General features: G+C 25.5%; 2 protein-coding genes and 1 pseudogene across 3 annotated transcripts; all 3 read right to left on the reverse strand.

Annotated features, from left to right (window-relative positions):
- Positions 1 to 2,480: 2,480 nt before the first annotated feature.
- On the reverse strand, positions 2,481 to 3,804 carry LOC137819220 (uncharacterized). The gene is made up of 2 exons (XM_068623000.2): positions 3,765 to 3,804; positions 2,481 to 3,385 (listed from the first exon to the last, which is right to left on the reverse strand). Exon 2 carries the CDS (start codon positions 3,381 to 3,383, stop codon positions 2,751 to 2,753), a length of 633 nt encoding a protein of 210 aa, XP_068479101.2. The 5' UTR covers positions 3,384 to 3,385; positions 3,765 to 3,804; the 3' UTR covers positions 2,481 to 2,750.
- A 9,379-nt stretch (positions 3,805 to 13,183) lies between these two features.
- Positions 13,184 to 14,071, reverse strand: LOC150024831 (uncharacterized; annotated as a pseudogene).
- LOC150024830 (uncharacterized) lies at positions 13,184 to 18,134 on the reverse strand. Of its 2 annotated transcripts, none has more exons than XM_090296213.1 (2): positions 18,002 to 18,134; positions 13,184 to 16,768 (listed from the first exon to the last, which is right to left on the reverse strand). In XM_090296213.1, the coding sequence occupies exons 1-2, from the start codon at positions 18,092 to 18,094 to the stop codon at positions 16,148 to 16,150; spliced, it is 714 nt and encodes a 237-aa protein (XP_090152339.1). In that variant the 5' UTR covers positions 18,095 to 18,134; the 3' UTR covers positions 13,184 to 16,147. The 2 variants fall into 2 exon arrangements, with proteins under 2 accessions (XP_090152339.1, XP_090152340.1); XM_090296214.1 differs by having other exon boundaries at positions 13,184 to 16,780; positions 18,002 to 18,070.
- Positions 18,135 to 23,306: the final 5,172 nt, after the last annotated feature.

A 23,306-nucleotide genomic window follows, 5' to 3' on the forward strand; every position in this document is an offset into this window, starting at 1 on the left:
GAAAATAGAGTTATTATGATAGGTAGAGTCACAACTGTCATAATAAGTTAATTTTTTTAAAAAAAATATTGATTAGCTTTATCTAGTTTCCTCAATTCATTAATAGTATTACCAACCTACATATAATAATATATAATTTTCATATAAACCAATTATTGGATAATTATTCGTTATCCAATAAACATTGTAAAAAAAGGATAAATATAAAATTCATATATTTAAGTAAACTAAATAATTTTGCAACTTTACAAAAACTAAAATATGTTGTATACTATATTTTTATCTTTCATTAAAGATGAATAGTTAAATAAATAATAAAATGACTTTTAATATCCAAATTCCTCTTAGCATCATTCGTGCTTAGTCTCGTCACTCCTTTTAATACCTTGTCGTTTTATTTGATTAAAATTTATTCAAAGAACTTATATGTGTTTGCCAAATTTTAATCAATAAGCATTCTTCTCATCCCACCGAGATGTCCAATCCAACACACCAAGAACAATGAGATAGCACATGCAAACATAACATAACTACCTTTTATTTTTATCAGCAATAAAAAATAAATAAATGGGAACCACTTTAGGGGTGATCCAACTCTTATACATAAAGAGCTAGCGTCTTACCAATCTCCAACTAAGGAACACCTTCCAACTTAAATAAGGAACAACCAAACCAACTCAAGAAAGCATTAAACAACCAGCCTCATACAATCCACTGGGTTCAAAACCCAGTTGGGGTACGTAAAGGAATTACAACAGGACTTTGCAAAAATCCAAGACCAAATATTTACCTGTACCAGTGCAAATACCTTGAGCGCATCTACCACGCCCCTGTCGAAGGTCACTGAGTTCCTATGTCTCCAAATTTCACTCACAACACCAACCCAAATCGCCCCACAAACGTCATTAACCACATCAGAAGCCGAACACAACCTGAATTGTTGGAAGTTTACCAAAGGGTCCTTGTGAATAACAAATGACACTCCAAGCCACTCAAAACAAAGACACCACACCCGCCAGGTAAACTCGCAGATGGAAAACAGTGATGACTGGACGACTCTTCCACCTTCCCACACACCAGATTCTCTACCACCACCCCTCGCCTTTCCAAATTTACCCTAATAGCAATCTTATTTTCCATCACCCTCCAAACAGTGACCAAAGCGGAAGGCAAAGCTTTGCACCTCCACAACTTACTGTAAACTGGAGAAACCTCCCCAACTCTATCCTTCCTATATGCATCCTTCTAGAAGAAAGAAAATAAAACATTTTGGTCTATGAAAATTAAACACTTTGGTATATGAAGAAAGAAATTTACTAAATTCAATATGAAAAATGAATGCAAATAAAAAATCAGTATATGAGAAAATTACCATGAAGAACTGAATCCTTGACTTGATATTCATTAGCAAGGAGGTTTAATCTCATGTGGCAAACCTGTGGACAAGCATATTTGTTGAAGAAGCATAACCAATGGAAGTTGGTAGTGTTGAAAAACAGTCTTCAAACCTGGATAACTGTTTTTCAACCTACAAAACCTTCAATTTTTTTTTCAATCCTTGTCAAATCTGAATAATCCACAACAAGTCAATGGCTGCATTGCAGAGCACCTCACTTCGACCAAAATTACAGCTTACAGTGAAGATGAGTACATTTTATACCTAAGAGAACTTCCCATCTACTACTCTTAACTGTGCAGTTTTTCTGGTTCGCCATCCTCTGTCCATTCATTCATTTATCTTATAAGATTTCTATTACGAAGTGGACTTTAAGCCTAACTCAACCCCATAAAACCGGCTCAATAAGACCCCCCTCACTAGGATAGACTCGAAATGGCTCTGATACCATATTACGAAGTGGACTTTAAGCCTAACTCAACCCCATAAAACCGGCTCAATGGGATGAGGTTTGCACCTACTTATATACTATGAAAGACTCTAATCTCTAGTTGATGTGAGATCTCCAACAATTTCTTAGGTCAGAACATTTGTTCTCGATCATTCTTTGAAAAATTAGATTAAACAAATTAATATAATTTTATGTTAAAATCATGTCAAAATGTTAGTGTGATACAACTTTCACGTGAACTCAATGTGAAAGTGAAGTTGTATGAATCACTAGAGTTTTTTTTATGTAAATTTGTTCGACTTGTAATAATTATTTTTGTCCAAATTCACAATTTATGATCTAAATTGCACCACTTCGATGAAAAAAAAAAAATCCTTTTTATTGATTCCATGATCAACAATTTTTGGATATCTTAACACGCAACTTCCATTTTTAATTCGACCAGCAAAGCCACAATGTAGAAGAGCTTCTTCATAACCCAAATAATAAGGCGACAGGAGTTTGCCACACATTAAAAGACTAAAAATAGTGAAACTCTTGTTTGCTTTATGTATCCAATAAAGAAAGTCTTTGTGTTGAGGTTGCAATGAAACATGATATATAAACGCATGCAAAAAGGAAAAAAAACAAATAAATAATAAAAATATTTCAGAGATACTTCAATCCTTATACAATTCGAACAACTTAAATTCTTTACAAATACAAGTGCACCGTATCGAATCCGAGTTCTAAGTCGGACCACATTATTACAAACACTAAGACTTCTTAAAAAAAACAATAAACAGAAAACCTATTACAAAACCATCACCAGAGTTTACCAACAATATAATTACTGCATAATGTCCTTAGTAGGACTTTAGGTCTCTCAAGGTACATATTGCCCCCAATAGATTGGATATGCCATTATTTCTTAGGTTTGGCAAACCATTTAGTGAGAATCCAAATAAAGAGGCGCAAGCAAAGAACAAAAGCCACGAGTATTAGCAGTGCGATCCAAATTTTAAAAACTATTCTAAACATGGAGAGGGATGTTTTCCAAACAGGATCAGGGCTGACCATTTCAACACCATACTTGTAGGTAAGAGTAAGACTAGTGATGGTGATGCACATGCCTATTGACAAAAGCCAGGTGAAAAATCTGTGCTCGAGAGGGAATCCACTAACAAGCAAGAGACAAACAGCTGAAGATGATATGAAACATGTAGTGTTCCAAATAAGGAAGTCGGTATAATCCTTTGGCATTCTAAAACCTAGGACAGACTCTCCAGGACATGGCCAGAGATCGTCTGAACAATCCACTTTTTCTTGACTCTCTTTTGGCGGTCTAACACCACCAGGTGGGTTTAGAGCACTTTGAAAGGTCATTGTTGCGATTACAGTAGCCACCAAAGAAAGGTTACCTCTCATGTCCTTCAACCATTTATCCTTATCCTTATGTGTCATCCAATTCCCTACATTTTTCAGAGCTTTTCTCCACCCTTTTGACTCCTCTTTCTCCTCCTCTGAAAGGTTCACCATAATTGATGGATCTGCCATGCCTTCACCAAATTATAACAACTATTTAGAACTGTAAGTTGCATGCATGTATGCATATATGGATTATCATATTTCTTTTTTTAATAACGTGAAACCAAAATCTCATCACTTTAAAGTAATAAAAATCTTTACACCACTTCAACTCCACATTATATTTTCAATAGTAAAAATCGATTCCATTTTGATAATGCATCAAAAACCTTGTTTGTAGGTTCAAATGTAGAGTGATGTGTCTTCTTTCATGACAGTTTAAATTTAGGATGATTTCTTTTCATGCATAAAAAAAGAAGAAAGGTGAGATGAAGCTAGCTAGATATAAAGTAGAGTAAAGAAGTAGATGAAAGATAAAATAAAATATAGGATTCATTGGGTCTGACATACCTTTGTTTGTTTTGGTATGGTAGCTCGCAAAGCCAAGTGAATGGTGAACTTGCTTTTGAGACCATATCTATATTTATAGATGAAAGTTGTTGATACATAAAAAAGAGGATTATTTTCTAATTGTGGTAAAATCCACTATTAAGTTTTTCTTATTAGAGCAAGTCGCAACTTAAGAGTGATGTAATGTAATAAGTTATAAAAAGGTAAGATGGATTCTTTTTATATATATTCATCACTCAAGAAAATCATCATTCTAAATAATTTTAAAAACTAAAATAAATAATTTTAAAAACTAAACAAATTATTGGTATATAAACTAGTTTCTATTATTAATAAAAATTTATAAAGTGATTTTTAATTATTAACTACCAAGATTTTAGTTACTAATATTTTAGATTCTAAATTAATTTCTAAAAGACTAATTAAAACCAACTTAGAATCTAAAATATTAGTAACTAAAACTTTAGTAGCTAATTTAAATATCAATTTAAAAATTATTTTTATAATCTTTTATTAATAATAAAAACCACATAAATATATTTATAGATGCAAAGTTGTTCATACATAAAAAAAAATAGTATTATTTTCTAATTGTGGTAAAATTCACTATTAAATTTGTCTTACCCTATCATTTAATATGTTATTTCTCTTATATCTATTTGACAACTATATATAATAATGAAATATTAATTAAGTTATTTAATTAAAATATAAATTAAATTATTGAATAAAAATTTAATAAAAATAATTGTTAGATGAAAATATAAATTTTGAAAAGTGTCAAAGTATTATCTCCATTTTCTCATTATAAGAAAAGGTAAGTTCAGTTTTGTTTTTTTTACAAATTCATCACATGTTTGATGGTTTGAATATATTTATGGAAAAAGATATTTTACCTTAAACGCACTTGACAACTTTTTTAAATAATAAAATATTAAATTCAATTATTTAATAAAAAATATGGTTGTATATTGTCAATCTTTATATTTATTAAAAAGTGGCCTTGGAATAGAGTGTGTTTTAGATTGCCTAAACAATTACTTTTATATTATATATAAAAATTAATAGAGAAATATACTATATAATTTATTTATATAACATTATAAGGGGTGAGAAATTAATGTGAAGGGGAGTTCAGTAAAGAAATCATGTCTACAAAACGACTAATCTGACTAATTAATCAAAATACTGAAAACTAAAAAGCTTTGCAAAATTCTTTTTTTTTCGGTTTGAAATGAATAATTTATTATCATCATCAATTTTTTCCACTTTATTTTCCAAAATATCCCATCTTTTTTACCAAAAAAAAAAAAACTTCCATTCTTTTTTCTTTTGCAATCTTTCTGAAGCATGTAAAATATTCCTTACTTGATTTTTTTTAACTGTTTTGTATATGAGATGAAGTACCTCTTGTGTTTTTATTTTATTTTATTTTATTCAGAAAAAAATGTATAAAATTCCTTGCAAGAAAAAAAAACCTAATTTTGGTAACTGGATTGAACATGTATAAAATAAGCAAAATGAAAAAAATATTGGGAAAATTTGTAGTAAATTCCTGGAGAATTTGTAACATGAGAAAGCATACCCATAGAAAATAAAGTTGATTAGGACCCACACAAAATAAAAACCACAGTTAGTGGACTTACTTTGGTGGTGAATATGTACTCCTCCTGGAGCATAAGGAATGTCCTATAAGAAAGAACCAAGAAAAAGATATGAAATAAGCTTGTGATTGTGAACTTGTGAGACTTACAAATGAATAATTAGTGAAATGCAGAGCAAAAAGTTGAAGAATCAAGTTCATTATCTTGACACCTAATCATGCACAATTATTCCAATATATCAGAAGAAGAATAAGTCTTTTCTTATCCAACCAACTTGGAAGGCTTTGCAACCATTAATTCCAACAAAATCAAAGTGTGAAAGGTACCAGTTATAGGTACAAATATTCGAAAGCACAAAATATGTACCTCCACCAAGCCATCTTCCAAACCAGATAACATTATAGGGTGGACAGATAAAAGGTTTGAAATTTTAGGGTGAGGAGTATGCTTTTATATATATATATATATATATATATATATATATATATATATATATATATATATATATATATATATATATTGTATAAGTTGAAAGGTCAATTGAAAGGTTGTATCGAAATGTCAAGGTTAAATATAAAAAATAACTAATTAATGTAGTAAAGTCTATAAAACAAGTTCAAATATACAAGTGTGTGTTTAAAAAATATTAGGTACAAAAAGAAAAACTCAAGCAAATTCTAAGTTTAATAAGAGAGCCTTATAAATAGATGTTCAACCCAAGAGGTAAGTAGAGTTAATTTATCTTATAATTATACAAAATTGATTCTGACTTTGACATTGGAGCGCATTGCAGGTGGTACACACGTCCATATGTGAGAGGAGAGCGAGATCAAGAACTAAGAGACCTAGTTGATTCAACTCAATTAAGTTAGTTTACCTATCATCTAAGCTCAATCTCAAGTCAAAGGAAGAGTAGACCGAAAGACCAACTCAAAAGAGGAGACCGAGAAGTCAGCACATTTTCAAGAAAGGATTTTTGTCTCTAGCCAAAAGGAATTGAGAGAACTCCTAACGGCTGAATAATTCACTCTTTTGCTTTGGTTGGTCGGCATAGACTCGTTCGGCAAACCCTTCCTTCCTCAATTCTCGTTCCTCTCCTTCAATCAAGGTCATTTTCTTTTGTTCGCCCTCGGTCAGTAAGACATCTGTAAAAGGTGCTCCGACATTCAAGTGAGTATTCAGTATTGGTGCAATAAGTGCTTATTTATATCTTTCTAGTGGACTTTGTTTGACTGAGATTAATGTATGGATCGTGATTATGGGTGTATTACCCAATTCTCCGTACGACTTAGCCTTGTTAATTATCTCTTGATCCTAATGTATTTTGAACATATTGGTCGGTTAGAACCGGGTACCAAGACTTGTGAGACTTGTTCGATTCTGACCGGTACATCATTCAATAATCAATTTTAGAGACAAAAATTAATTAATACTTAAAAAATTATTGGTATCTAAATTAATTTTATTATTGGTCGGTTAGAACCGGGTACCAAGATTCTAGCTACCAACTTTAGAATATAAATAATTGGTAACTAAAATATTAATAATTAAATATTAATTTAGAAATTATTTATCAATAATATAAACTACTTTAAATACTAATAATTTTTTTAAATTTTTAAAATAATATTTAATTTAGTAAATATATAAATAATTATTTTTTATCTTTAAAATTAATTTTTATTTAATAATTTTATATTAGTGAATGGTCTAAATTACTAATTGGTATATATCTTGTTAATATGTTAAAGCAGTTATACTTATATTATTTTATTTTGCTTAATGGGAGTGAAAATGTTGAATTCAAAGTGATTGAAAACAATAATATTGAAATTGGCCGATAAAAATAATAATATTGAAATTGACTGAATAAAAGATAGTATCAATTCTAAAAAAATTGAAACTAACTATTTTGCTTTCAATAATTTTATTTTTTCTTTTTTGTCATAAATCTACTGGAACAAAATAGTGTTTACAATCTTGTTAAAAAAATTAAAAAAAAAGTCACCTTTTTTTCAATTTTCGTAAAATGCATGGTAGTCAAAGACAAAGTCATACTCAAAAAAATTATTGGAATTATTTTTTCTGTCAGAAGTTTTTACATTGTATTAAATAATGATACTCTTTGCAATCTTTGAAGGTAAAGATAACTATGGTTTGACGGTTCTTCTTCCATAACTAAAGAAAGTGAAAGATAAGCAAGAAGAGAAAGAAATGAGTGTGGAGGAGAACTCTTCATGAGAAGAGTTATGATACCATAATAGATTTCTGCAATGCATAGACATGTATGTCATTCTCATGTGATTGTTCCATCACACGTTGATTGAAGATAAAGAAATAAGAAAGAGAGGAAGAAGCAATCAAGAAAAAAAAGAGAGAAATAAAATTACATTTTGTTCATTGATTGATAAACACCCAAAAGTTACACTATATATAAGCCAAAAATAAAGAGTAACAAATGAGAAAAAAATAGAGAGAACTAAAAACTAAGATTAGTAGACTCAACATATCTTTATAAGAAAAAATAGCAAATGTTCTTAGGAAACCGTCTAATAGACACTCTTAGCAGATTGTCTAATAGACACTTTCGATTGAATCCTCTAATAGGCGTTTTTGGCAAGACTTTATGATAGTCACTATTGGTTAGACTATATAATAGACACTTCTAACGAGAACGTCTGATATGCGTTCATGGTTAGACAGTCTGTCAGATACTCTTGACTAGATCGTCTATCAAATGTTATAGCTTGACTAGATCGTCTATCAAATGTTATAGCAAGACCTTTTGATAATTTTTTTTGTTTTTGTCACAAGTTTTTCAACACATTGCATCAAATAATAACCACCAAAGTTTTTTTACCATGTTTTTTTCCAAGTAAAATGTAAGACGAAACAAACTTATCATAATACTTAGAAAATATAAAAATGATTTAAGAAGTTTTAAAAAAGACTTCAAATAATTATTCGTTTATTCTAGCCAATGAACATAAAATAAAATATAAAGGGTATGAACAATATTTGTTCCAACCAAGAGAGATGATAATCCTTCTAATTAATATTTTCTGTTTTTTTTTTTTACTTTTTGGTCATATTTATAATAATGTATTTTGTTTGTAATTATTTTCTTAAGGTTAAGGTTCACATCCCCATTTCTATCTCATTTGGTTGATTATATATCTTTAATTTAACAATTATTTGAAAGTTCACATCCCTCATTTCTATCTTATTTGATTATATCTTTAATTTAACAATGATTTGATCCTTACTACTTATATTAAGATTTACTAAATTATTTTTCATATTTGTTCCAGATTATGTATTTATTTCACCTTAATTGTGATTAAATATTTCTATATTTATATGAGATCAATATTATCTATATTATTTGTTGATATTCTTGTCTTCATATTTTTAATTAGTCTTGAATGATAAGTCTTAAACAATAAGACTTGTTTGTATTACTATACAACTCCTCACAAGAATAAGACTTATTCAAAATAGGTCAGAATCCTATTCATTCACTACAATAAAATCATGAAATAGAAACCAATTTTTAGAGACCAAAATAATTAGTTACAATAGGAACTAAAATAGAAACCATTTTAGAAACTAAAAGAAAAATTGGTTTCTAAATTAGTTTCTATTATTTTTTATTATTGTTAAATAGTTTCTAAATTGGTATGTAATTAGCAACCAAGGTTTTAACTACATAGTTAAAACCTTGGTTGCTAATTAAATACCAATTTAGAAACTATTTAACAATAATAGAAAATAATAGAAACTAATTTAGAAACCAATTTTTTTGTTTAGTTTTTAAAATGGTCTCTAATTTAGTTACTATTGCAACTAATTATTTTGGTCTCTAAAAATTGGTTTCTATTTCATGATTTTTTTATAGTGATAGGATCAAATAATGTAGAGTTGTATGTCTTTCCCACTATAATTTACAACTTAGAAAAAAAAAATTATTTTACCACAATAAAAATTCGTCGATAATTAATAATATTTTTAATTATTATTATTAAAAATATTATTTATTACTATTAGAGTTAAAATCACCATTTTGTTGAAGGTAAAACTTATAATACAATTGCTTGTAACCACAAGAACAAATATATTTAGTGATCATGATAATAACTATTATTATTACTATTACTATTTTTATTTTTATTATTATTATTATTATTATTATTATATTATTAATATTATTAATTTTAATATTTTTATTATTATATTTATTAATATTATTAATTTCGTTGCAATTATGATGATTTTAAATGAAGCGGATAAAATAAATTATTAAATTGAAATAAGATTTAATTTGAGTAATTATTTTTAAATGGTCAAATTTGTATATATAGTTTTGAATATTAACAATGATGAACTTAAGACTATCTACTTAAAGTAAAAATTTGAATTTACTAATTTTGTTAACGTTATTAGTTAATTATTTTTTTCACTACGAAATATTTAGGAAACTAATAAAATTTAAATTACTAAAGACTTGTAATAAAACTAAAAAAACTCCAAAATAATAAAGCACATAATTTAATTAAATGACACTAATTTAAATAGTTATTATATTAGTATTAATAAAATTAAAAATCATTGGATATAAAAACTAGAATGACTGAATTAAGTTTTACCTACATAAAGCATATGGTTTGAGTTTATAATAGAACACATGAATGTAGAAAATGAGAAGATAATACATGATATTGTTAGTATTATTTTAGTATTCATTATTAACTATAATTAATTTAATATAAAAATATAAATGTTAATTTAAAAATAGATGTTTTTTTATAAATAAAATTATCCCATATAGTTTGTTTTTAATTTTAAAAATGTCACGAATCTTGTATGTGTCCATGTCGACGTATCTATACGTATAAATAGAAATGCCAATGTCTTTAATTGTGAATTTAATAAAAAATTGTGTTGATGACTGATGTGCTTAATTAGATTTTAATGGCACTAAAAAGCATACCGAGAGAAAATGAATTAGATGCAGGGAATAATAAAGGAGAAATGAGGGGATTTCAATGACTTTACAATTCGGGTAAATTTCCTATCTAGCACCATTTACACTTTTATTTTTCTAACTAGCACCATTTTGATTTTATTTCCTTATCTAGCACCCTTTTATTTTTTATTTCCCTATCTAGCACCATTTCAAAAATAAATAAATAAATAAATTATTATTATTTTTTTGATAATTTTAATTTTAAATGCATTAAAAAATAAGTATTTTTAATGTTTAAAATAGTTAGAAATATAATTAATAAATAAAGAAATGATTTTTTACAAAATAAAAAAAAAGTAATAAATTAAAAATATTTAGTTTAAAATTATTTTTTTAAGAATGAAGAAAATAAGAAATGAAACCCTACAACAACATAAAAGTTGAATCTATAAACATAAATTAGTATTTATTTTTATTATTATTGATGAAGTAAAAACAAAGTCAATTAGTATTAATTAATAGTGGACACACAAATAATATTGAAGTGTCTACCCTAAATGCAAAACCCTAAAAAAAAACTAATGCAAATGATACACTTAATGCTTAAAAATGAGAAGAAAAAAAATGTAAAAATAAATAAGTATAGAAAATAAAAACAACAATAATAAAATAAAAACAAAAAACAAAAATAAATAAACAATGGCAGAAAAAAATAATAACTAAAAACATATAAGATATAAAATAAAGGCAAAACAAAATAAGATAAATATACAAGATATAAAAAAAAAATTCAAACAAGATAAAGATAAGAGATATAAGACAATACTAAATAAGTAGATGTTGATCATAAAAAGAAAAATAAATGAAAGATGATCATTCATTTAATATTTTCTTAAATGGTAATAATTAATGACGAGAAGTGCACAATTCAATAATATTGAGACATGTTCTTTTTGTGTGTCGTGATGTTTGACAATATGAATATTTTTTTGTTCAATTATGTTGTTCTCTTATGTCCATATCAGTTTTTATTCGACTTGACTTAAGTCTCCCCTTTGAAGTTATTTTCATGTCAGGACTTGGACATAGTATTTGACCAGTGTATGCAGACCAATACTCCTCATTTCTGAGTTCCATCAAATAGTGTTTCATAACATGAAAGATCTGTTGCAATGTTGCTGTTTTTATTTTCTATATATATTTATTTTTACATTTTTCTTTTTCTCATTTTTAAGCATTAAGTGTAGCAATTGCATTAGTTTTTTTTTAGGATTTTGCATTTAGGGTAGATAGACACTTCAATATTATTTCTGCGTTCAATATTAATTAATACTAATTGACTTTGATTTTTTTTATAATTATGTCCTGCATTTTTTATTTGAAATTAACATGATTACATTATCAATGATAACAAAAATAAATACTAATTTATGTTTATAAATTCAACTTTTATGATGTTGTAGAGTTTAATTTTTTATTTTCTTCATTCTTACAAAAAAAATTAAACTAAACATTTTTAATTTATTACTTTTTTATTTTTATTTTGTAAAAACTCATTTCTTTATTCATTAATTATATTTCTAACATTTTAAACATTAAAAATACTTGTTTTTTAATATATTCAAAATTAAAATTATAAAAAAAAAATTATTTTTTTATTTTTTATTTATTTTTAAAATGGTGCTAGATAGGGAAATAAAAAATAAAAGAGTGCTAGATAGGGAAATAAAAACAAAAGGGTGTTAGATAGGAAAATAAAAACAAAAGAGTGTTAGATAGAGAAATAAAAGTATAAATGGTGCTAGATAGGGAATAATAAAAGAGAAATGAGGGGATTTCAATGACTTTATAACTGAGGTTGAACTTTTTGACCTACCTTTAGTGGAAAAGTATACTCATGTTTCATCTTACAATAAATATTAATATTTATAATAAAAAAATTAAAAATTTATTTAATAAAAATATAAACAAAATGTAAAATTAAAAAAATTATAAATTTTATAAATAATTAAAATATTAATATTTATTGAGAGTGTAGGATGTAACTGATGAGTGTCAAATAAACATTTTTCTTGACAGAATTATGGTGACTCTGAATTGGATGGCATTTGTGTTTTAACTTTTACATATTGCTTGAAACTTCAATTTATTTGTTATTTTTATTTATAAAAAAACATAAACACAAAATATACAAATATAAAAGTTATTATTTACAATATTTTAAATTTAGAAAAAAAAAATATGCATATATATATATGATTATCTTATTTGTAAAAAAATCTATTTTTTCAATTAATTTTTTAAATTTTATGTATTAAAATAATTAAAGTGAATAACACAATCACATGTCTAACAATAAATTACCGTCCAAGCAAATTTTTTGTATCCAATTTTTTTTTATTTCAATTCTAAATATGTTAAATTGGACCATTGAAAGTTTCATTGTCCAAAAACATTAATATATAATAGTATCTTAATTAGTAATTTTTTTCATTTTATTTTTTTATCTTTTTTCTCAATTAAGATATATTTCATAGCTTATATAAAAATATGATAATTTTGTAATATTGAATTACTAATGCCATTTTCTAATATTTATTTTCTTTTTTTTAACAATAACAATAAATAAATTAATTAATTAAAATTGAATCGAAGTATTCCAATCCTTTTAGATTATTCCCAAACACTACATTTGTATTTTTATCTTTCTTATTCATCCCTTAATAGATTAGTGGAAAAAAATCTCAAAACTTCATTTACAACTATAATCTCCAAAGTTATACTGGATTGTCCTAGAAAAATCAAAATTATTATAATATAGACACAATTTAAAAAAATACCATGACACGTAAATTAAAATACAAATTTATTCAATTTACACATGATAACATAACATACATGAAATTTTTTCATCAACAACAAATATGTTTTAAATAAGAAGTGCTCTAACACACATGCAAACATAAATAAAAAGTAAAAGAAAGCATAAACAGAATGTTGAAACTTGACATAAAACCAATCAACCTACAAAAGTCACCCTTCAAAAACAACACTGTTGGAGGTCATCATTTACGTTTGCCAATGCATTTAGTGACAATCCAAACAAATAGACGCAGACAAAGGAAAAGTATGATGAGTACTAAGAGTGCAAGCCAAGTGTAAATGACTTTATTATACATGGTTTGGGTTCTATACCAAACGGGATAAGGTGTGACCATATCTGCACCAATCATGTAGGTCAAAGTGAGAGTGGTCATGGTGATGCACATGCCTATTGACAAAAGCCATGTGAAAAATCTGTTATTTAGAGGGAAACCACTCACAAGCAAGAGACACACAGCTAAGGATGAAACGAAACATATAGTGTTGAAAAGAAGAAATCTGACATAAACTTATTGCCGAACTATAGCTAGGACAGATTCACCAGGGCATGGATTATTTTCTAAATTTTCTAGACATTTCAGCTCTCCACTCTCTGTGGCTGGTCTAACACCACCTGGTGGATTAATAGCGGTTTGAAAGGTGATGGTTGTGATTATGGTAGCAGCCAAACTCAAATTCCCTCTCATGTCCTTCAGCCATTCATCTTGATTGCTAGCCAATTCGCCATTTTTTCTATACCTCTTTTCCACCAATTCTTCTCTAAGTTTTCCTCCATTGGAACTAGAATATCCTGCATAATGAACTTCATGAAAATTAACAACTATAATTGCATATGTTAGATCAGTTTTCTGCATTTAGTGTAATGAATTGCATGTTATGGAATCATATTTAATTACATGAATATCTCATAATCATTTCAAGGTTTAATTATTCAATTAATTGCTTTTATATGTCATGGATTAAAAAGAACTAAAAGCATTAGGCAATTTCTTTTTGTACTCCTACAATTTTCTTCTTGTACCCCCATAATGCAAAGACAAAAATAATCCTATTATTTTTTAAAAACTCCAAAATGCACATAAGACCCACACTACTTTTTCTTCTTCCTTTGCCCTCAAATTGCACACACGGATTTTATTTCTCTCTAAACAGCGGCGACGCTGCTCCATCTCTTAACATAGAAAAGTGTTTCTTTTGGTGGTGATCGTTAGTGTTTCAAATTATCGTTTCCGCAGTTTATATCTAGTATTCCAAACAATGCAGTTCGGTAATTTTACGGAATCAGGAATCCGCATTGATTTTTTCACATTCTGGATTTGGAAATCCATAAATCTTCATTGGAAAATCCATAAATCTTTCGGATCGGGGAATCCGTAAATCTTCCGAATCCATCAATCTGTAACAGATGTTAGGCTTCCAAATTCAGTAATCCGAAAATCAACAATTTATTAACAATTTGCTTTCAGAACACCTCCTCATCTGTAAAACAACATGATTCACTTCCGAATTGATGAATCCATACCACACTCCACCACGGTACCCTTTTTTAATAAAAGGTCAAGGCCAGTTTTGGAAGTTTTAAAATTATGGGGGTACAGATAGAAAAACATAGGGGTGCAAGAAGAAAAAGGCAAAGCATTATTGTGTGTAGTTATTTTGAAACTAAAGGGTTAAAAAGTGTTTTTCTTTAAATCACTGTACAATTAACTAACTGATTAAAATTACCAGAAAAAGGAAAAAAGGATATGAGATTATATCGATATTACTTTTTAAGTTATTTTTTTAAAGCCTCTTGTAAGTTTGGGATCTATACTACGAATTGGTCCAATAATTTTATAAATAATTATAATATTAATATTTATAAATTTTATAAATAATTAAAATATTAATATTTATTGAGAGTGTAGGATGTAACTGATGAGTGTCAAATAAACATTTTTCTTGACAGAATTATGGTGACTCTGAATTGGATGGCATTTGTGTTTTAACTTTTACATATTGCTTGAAACTTCAATTTATTTGTTATTTTTATTTATAAAAAAACATAAACACAAAATATACAAATATAAAAGTTATTATTTACAATATTTTAAATTTAGAAAAAAAAAATATGCATATATATATATGATTATCTTATTTGTAAAAAAATCTATTTTTTCAATTAATTTTTTAAATTTTATGTATTAAAATAATTAAAGTGAATAACACAATCACATGTCTAACAATAAATTACCGTCCAAGCAAATTTTTTGTATCCAATTTTTTTTTATTTCAATTCTAAATATGTTAAATTGGACCATTGAAAGTTTCATTGTCCAAAAACATTAATATATAATAGTATCTTAATTAGTAATCTTTTTCATTTTATTTTTTTTCTCAATTAAGATATATTCCATACCTCATATAAAAAATATGACAATTTTTAAGATTGAATTACTCATGCCATTTTCTAATATTTATTTTCTTTTTTTATCAATAACAATAAATAAATTAATTAATTAAAATTGAATCGAAGTATTCCAATCCTTTTACATTATTCTCCAACACTACATTTGTATTTTTATCTTTCTTATTCATCCCTTAATAGATTAGTGGAAAAAAAAATTCTCAAAACTTCATTTACAACTATAATCTCCAAAAGTTATACTCGATTGTCCTAGAAAAATAAAAAATTATTATAATATAGACACAATTTAAAAAATACCATGACACATAAATTAAAATACAAATTTATTCAATTTAGACAAGGATAACATAAGATACATGAATTTTTTTATCAACAACAAAGATGTATTAAATAAGAAGTGCTCTAACCCACATGCAAACATAAATAAAAAAGTAAAAGAAAGCATAAACAGAAGGTTGAAACTACTCTTGACAGAAAACCAACCTACAAAAGTCACATAAAAAAACAACACTGTTGGAGGTCATCATTTACGTTTCTTCATGCATTTAGTGACAATCCAAACAAATAGACGCAGACAAAGGAAAAATATGATGAGTCCTAAGAGTGCAAGCCAAGTGTAAATGACTTTATTATATATGGTTTGGGTTCTATACCAAACGGGATAAGGTGTTACCATATCTGCACCAATCATGTAGGTCAAAGTGAGAGTGGTCATGGAGATGCACATGCCTATTGATAAAAGCCATGTGAAAAATCTGTTATTCAGAGGGAAACCACTCACAAGTAAGAGGCACACAGCTAAGGATGAAACGAAACATATAGTGTTGAATAGAAGGAAATTGAAATAAGATTGTTCGTGAATTATAGCTAGGACAGATTCACCAGGACATGGATTATTTTTTGATTCTTCTAGACATTTCAGCTCTCCACTCTCTGTGGCTGGTCTAACACCACCTGGTGGATTAATAGCAGTTTGAAAGGTGATGGTTGTGATTATGGTAGCAGCCAAACTCAGATTCCCTCTCATGTCCTTTAGCCATTCATTCTTGTTCTTGATTGCCAGCCAATTCGCCATTTTTTCTATACCTTTTTTCCACCACTTATTCTCTTTTGTCAAGTTTTGGTCCATGGTAACTGATATATCCTGCATAATGAGCTTCATGAAAATTAAGAAGTACTTGCATATGTTAGATTTAATTACATGAATATCTCATAATCATTTCAATGTTTAATTATTCAGTTAATTGCTTTTATATGCCATGGATTAAAAAGAACTAAAAGCATTATTGTGTAGGGTTAAAAAGTGTTTTTCTTTAAATCATTGTATAATTAACTAACTGATTAAAATTATCAGAAAAGAAAAAAAAAAGATGTGTGATTATATCAATATTACTTTTAAGTTATTTTTTTAAAGCCTCTTGTAAGTTTTGGGATCGGTACTAAGAATTAGTCCAATAATTCAATAGGATTTAAATACGGTAGGATCAGATAGTAATAGCATGAATAGTTCTTTAAATTTGATTCTCAGTATTATTAATGCACAACACTCAAATATCAACTGGGTTAACAAAATGCTGTCTGATATTTGAATATTATTCAAATAAAAATGAATAATATTGAATTTCTGAAAACAATTAAAATGAAGAATACCACTGCATTGGGCTCTATATGAATCAAAAGAGTCTCTTTCTATTATTTGCTTGAAATCTCTAAAGACAGTGATACATGCACATTTTAAAATAATGAACATTTTAAAATACTCTAAAAACATAACACAGCAAAACAAAGTGACTCTCTATTGTTTGAAATTAATGAAAAAAAATTTTGTTCTTGTTGTGACTGACTGCTTTTTAGATAATTTTTTTATACTTGAGAGTAAGATTGCAGGTCAGTTCTACTTCTAAGACAAAATGATTCCTTGTCCTAATATTATATATAAGTGTTTGAAAACCTACGGTAATCATTAAAGAAAAACTAATTTTAGACTGCAAAAATAATTAGTTGTTATACTAATTAAATTAGATATAATTTTAAAGATTAAAATAATTATCGGTTTCTAAATTAGTTTTTATTATTAATAAATAATTTTAAAATTGATATATAATTAGTTATCAAGACTTTAACTATCAATTATTTAGATTCTAAATTTGGTAACAAAAATTTTGATAACTAATTAGATACCATCTTAAAAATTATTTATCAATAATAGAAACAAATTTAAAAATTAATAATTTTTTAATTTTTAAAATGATATTTAATTTAGTCACTCTAACAAGTAATTATTTTTTATTTAATAATTTTGTTATAGTGATATCACTTAAAAGAATATTAATAAGAAGTAAATGCAGACAGAAAGACATAATAGGAGATGACATACCTTCTCTTGATTTAGTGAGAAAGTGAAGATGTTATTAGTTTGTTGCTTTTTGCAACTGAATCTGCTGATTTTGAAGCCAGAAAAGGAATACATATATATACTGCCAGAACTTGTTCATAGCCTAAGGAATAAGGGTATGCTGGGAATTTGCAATAAAATCAGTTTCATGTGATCACTTAATTGAAGACTTTTCCAAGTTGTTGTACTATTGTCTTCATCTAAACAATTGCTGAACACTTACACTTTCACTTTACCAAGTTGTTGTACTATTGTAGACATTATTAGTATGCATGGGACTACTTTTTAGATTTTAAAATAAAATAAGTAAACAGATACAAGTTGTAGAAAAATAATAATTAATTATTATATTAATTAAATTAAATATTATTTTTAAAAATAAAAAAATTATTATTAAAATAGTTTATATTATTAAAAAATAATTTTTATATTATTATTTAATTAGTTATCAAAATTTAACTATCAACTAATTAAATTTTACATGTTGGTAGATAAAATTTTGATAATTAATTAAATATCAGTTTAAAAATTATTTATTCATAATAAAAATTATTTTTAGATACTAATAATTTTTTTAATATCTAAAATAATATGTAATTTAGTTAATATAATGACTATTATTTTTTGTCTCTAAAAGTAGTCTATGTTTAATGATTTTTTGTAGTGTATACTTTGACATCCATAGAGTTATATACCATTCTTGATGTGATGATTTAAAAAAAATACAATAAATGATAAATTTGTAATTAAATTATATAAAAAAATTATTAAAATAATAGTTATTGTTTGTTATTAAGTACGTGTAGAAAAAAAGTTGGATGTCAAAATATCAAGATCTAATCCAAAGCATATAATTGATGCATCACACCAAAAGCATGTTACCACGCACAAAACAAGAAGTCATGGTTAGTTCGACCTACTCTTGACTCGTCAAAAGCAAGACGGACCGGTTGATCTGCTTATGTTAAATGGACTGAAATTGGTAACATGTTTCATCCTATAGGATGAACTGACGGATTCAGAGATGAACTCATCACTTTTTATTTTTTTGTAATTTTTTTTTGTTTTGAACCTATTTATTTGGTTGTAGTTATTAATATCACTTTTTGGACAATAAGAATATAAGAGGGAATAATCAAATTGAATCAAATTTTAATATTATAATCAAGGAAAGTTTAAAAAATAATTGAAGAATGTTTTCTTACTAAGTGAAACAAATATAAAATATTATCAAATATAGATAATAATGATTTCAGGCAAAATTGAAAAAAGTTGTGAGATTTTGTATAATAAGTTGATCTTCTTATTTCTTGTTTAGACCTTCGTTCTACCTCTTGTGCGGTAGATCTGTAATGTGCTTATATAATTTATGTATACAAAGTTAGACATATATATTAACGTTATCTTTATATTCATCCTTCTCAGTTAATCGTTGAACCTTTGTGAAGACAATATGTGAATTGATAATAATTCACAAATAGTATTGAATTGTATGTTGAGAATGAGAATTGTACGTTGAGAATGATGTTATTTTCGAAATGACAAATATATTAGATGTGTAGGAAATAAATATTTGAATAAGATGAAAAAAAATATTGTAACTCAGCATGCATTATAATGATGATCTATATATCTTTACATTATTGAATATGTTAAAAAAATCAACATGTTGATTAAAGAGGTTGTGACCTCATGTGAGAATATTATTATTAAAGAAGATCTAACATATTTGAACTTTCATTATTATGTGACATTGGTGTTATTGTGTGACATTGGTGAATGTTGAGATTATATGTATCCAATAACCTTAAGATAAACTTATACCTCAGTACACCATAAAAAAAATCCTCGGAACTCTTCCTCCTCTACCATTACCAACATAGAATTAAATGACCTTAACTCCTAACTTTAATCTTCACTATTACATTGTCTCTAAGAAACACACCATTTTTATTACATAACCCAAAAAAATACAAATATCTCTAAACAAAAATTTGAATAAAAATATTTCTCTATTTTTTTTCTTTTTTTTCTCTTTATGTTCTACAAAAGTAAAGAACTTTTTTCTTCAAGTATAATTTTTTATGCCATATTTTCAAATTGAACAATTTCATAGAGAGAAAAGACAAACACATTATTTTTAAGTTTGCATTATTGTAATTCTTTAAAATACAAAAACAAAAAACAAACTTATTGTTTAATTATCCTTTTTCTTGTATTTAAGTTTATTTTATGTCTCACACTTATTAAGTTCACACCTATACTAGTCACATACAAAATGAAAAATTGTATATCATCTTAATATTTAATTAGTAATGTGTTGGATTCATGGTAGATTAGGTGTTTAGAATCATTATGTGTTTGGAACTAGGTGATCCATGTTTAATTAGGTGTACACGGATGCCATAATCAATTAAAAAGTAGATAATCAATTATGTATGAGAAAACACAAACAAGATAATCGATTATCTACTAAAAAAAATGTTTAATTAATTATGTATGAGAAACACATGCAAGATAATTGATCATGTCCTATATTTTCTAAGCAAAATCGATTGTGTGGTACCTTCAACCTTAGCCATAATCGATTACCAACTATTTTAAAAGTCATGATCGATTATGTTCAGCGTTTATCTTCATGCATAATTAATTATGCCTATGTTTTTGTAAGATTAGCACTAAAGTTGTTTTGTTTGATTTGTTTTGTGATTGTTAATTAGTCAATACAATTATAAATATATATAAAAAAAATGTAGTTAACGCAAACACCACTATTTTTTGACAATTTTTAATTTTTTTTGACAAATTTACATAATCTGTCTTTTTTCTCAAAGTGAGTTCGTACACAATTTTGAAATAATTTTTAATTACAAATAACTAAAAAAATACAAAATTTTAATTAAATTAAATTACACAAAAATATCTCATATCTCATTATTCAAATATTTTTAAATACAATGATAAATTTATAAACTTACATTTCATACATTTTAAAATATAAACAATTCTCTCACCACAATTACATCACTCACAAATTTTAATAAATTTTCCTTACAAATTCACTATAAACCAGAATCCAAACATACTCATCTTTTTTACACTTTCATCTTAAATTTCCATACATCCACTCAATATATAGTAAATCACCAAATTAAGTATTTAGTGATATTAAAATTCAGTCAAACATTTTAAATTTTTTCATTGTCTCAACATGTTGAGTTCTAGTATATCCCGTGATCACAACCTTTGAAAAATACAAGTCTGAACATTTTTATTTCTTTCATTTTCACTTTACAACTATTTTTAATAATAAAATATTATATTTAACTAATAAAAATAAATATAAATAAAATTTTAAAATATAATAATAATATTATTAATTGGGAAATAGAAATATATAAAAAAAATTAAAATATCAAAATATCATTGTCAATAATGACATTTTTTTATCATCAAATAATAAAATTAAATTAAAAAAAAACAGTTTAAAAGTTTAATTCAAAAGTGTTTCAATCATTATACAATAACCAACAACTATAAAATCAAAACATTGAAAATAAATCTAATGTACAACAAAGAATATGCATTTTCCCTCTCACATGTGCTATGTACTTTCTAAGTCCCTACACATTTTTATCGTGAAGTGTAGATTTTTTCCACCTTCCAACATTTCACATCACACTTATTCCAATATTAATGTTTAAAATTATTTTTTATTAGAAAAACTGAAATGTAAAGATGGTGTGAGATTGGATGTGTAACGTGTTGTGACGTATATATCATTGCGTCACTATATAAAAAGATATATTATTTGATAATTCTTTTATGTTATTTTCTAATTTGATAATTTTATCTTTTAATAAATATTTATAATAATATATAAATATTTAGTAATTTTTTATTATTAATTTTTAATTGGAAAATTACTTTTCTATTAATAAATATAAAATAATTTTTTTAGTTATTAATAAAATAAATAGTTAAATATATTTTTATTTTTTAAAATAATAACTAAATTTTTTAACGTAACAACTACATAATTTCTTAAAATTATTTTCATAAAACTATTAATATATTTTTTAAATTATATTATTTTTCTTAAATAAATTATATTACAAGTGCCTAAAATCTTATAAATATTTTATATTTTAAATGTAATTATATTATATTATATATTTTTAATATAATAAAAATTAAATACAATAATGTAGTGTTTCCTTCCACAGTTTCACTATTTATGCATATGGAAAGACGGGTGACACATGTATTCTTTGTAATACCCTTTGCGTTTTTGGACAATTGACTGAACGTGAATATCAGTTTTCCTTTTATTTCCAATTTAAAAAATCGATGTTTCAAGTGTCTTTAAAACATCCAAATATTGATTGTTCATGCTTTTTTTTTTGGGTTGTGGTGCTTTCTACATGTGGACATTGATTATTCATGACTATTTCACTAAACATTTATTCTAAATATTATGGGTTGATTAGACTTTTTTAAATATGAGGTTAAATAATTTAGATTTGTATTTATTTAAGATTTTGAATAATTTAAAATTTTTATTTATTTTAAATTTTTTATTTAAATAGAATATTAAATAATTTAGATTTGTATTTATTTAAAAAATTTAATAATTTAATAATTTTATTTATTTCATATTTTTATTCAAATAGGACATTAAATAATTTAGGATTTCTATTTATTTTGAATTTTGAATATTTTAGGAATTTTATATATTTCATATTTTATTTAAATGTAACATTAAATAATTTAGATTTTTATTTATTTAGAATTTTTAATTATTTAAGAATTTAATTTATTTCAGTTTTTTTATTTAAATATGATATTAAATAATTTAGAATTTGTATTTATTTAGAATTTTAAATATTTTATAAATTTTATATATTTCAGATTTTTATTTAAATAAGACATTATATAATTTAAATTTAAATTTATTTAAAATTTTTAATAATTTAGGAATTTTATTTATTTCATATTTTTATTGAATATATGACATTAAATAGTTATTCAAATTTGACAATCATAACTATGTTGTGACAATTTTACATCATTCGCAATCTTGTAGTTTTTACTATCGAAAACAATGTTTTAATTAAAAATAGTTATAATCCACAAATAAATAAAATAAAATAAATTTTCAATAATTTTTAAATACAATGACAAATTTGTAAAGTTTCATTTTTATCAATTAAAATAAATATAATTTCAATTACACTCATTACATCACTCACAAATTTTGATACACTTTTCCTACATTTTCTACTTT

Source organism: Phaseolus vulgaris, chromosome 10 (assembly GCF_051622355.1).
Source record: "Phaseolus vulgaris cultivar YP4 chromosome 10, ASM5162235v1, whole genome shotgun sequence".
Classification (NCBI taxonomy): Eukaryota; Viridiplantae; Streptophyta; class Magnoliopsida; order Fabales; family Fabaceae; genus Phaseolus; species Phaseolus vulgaris.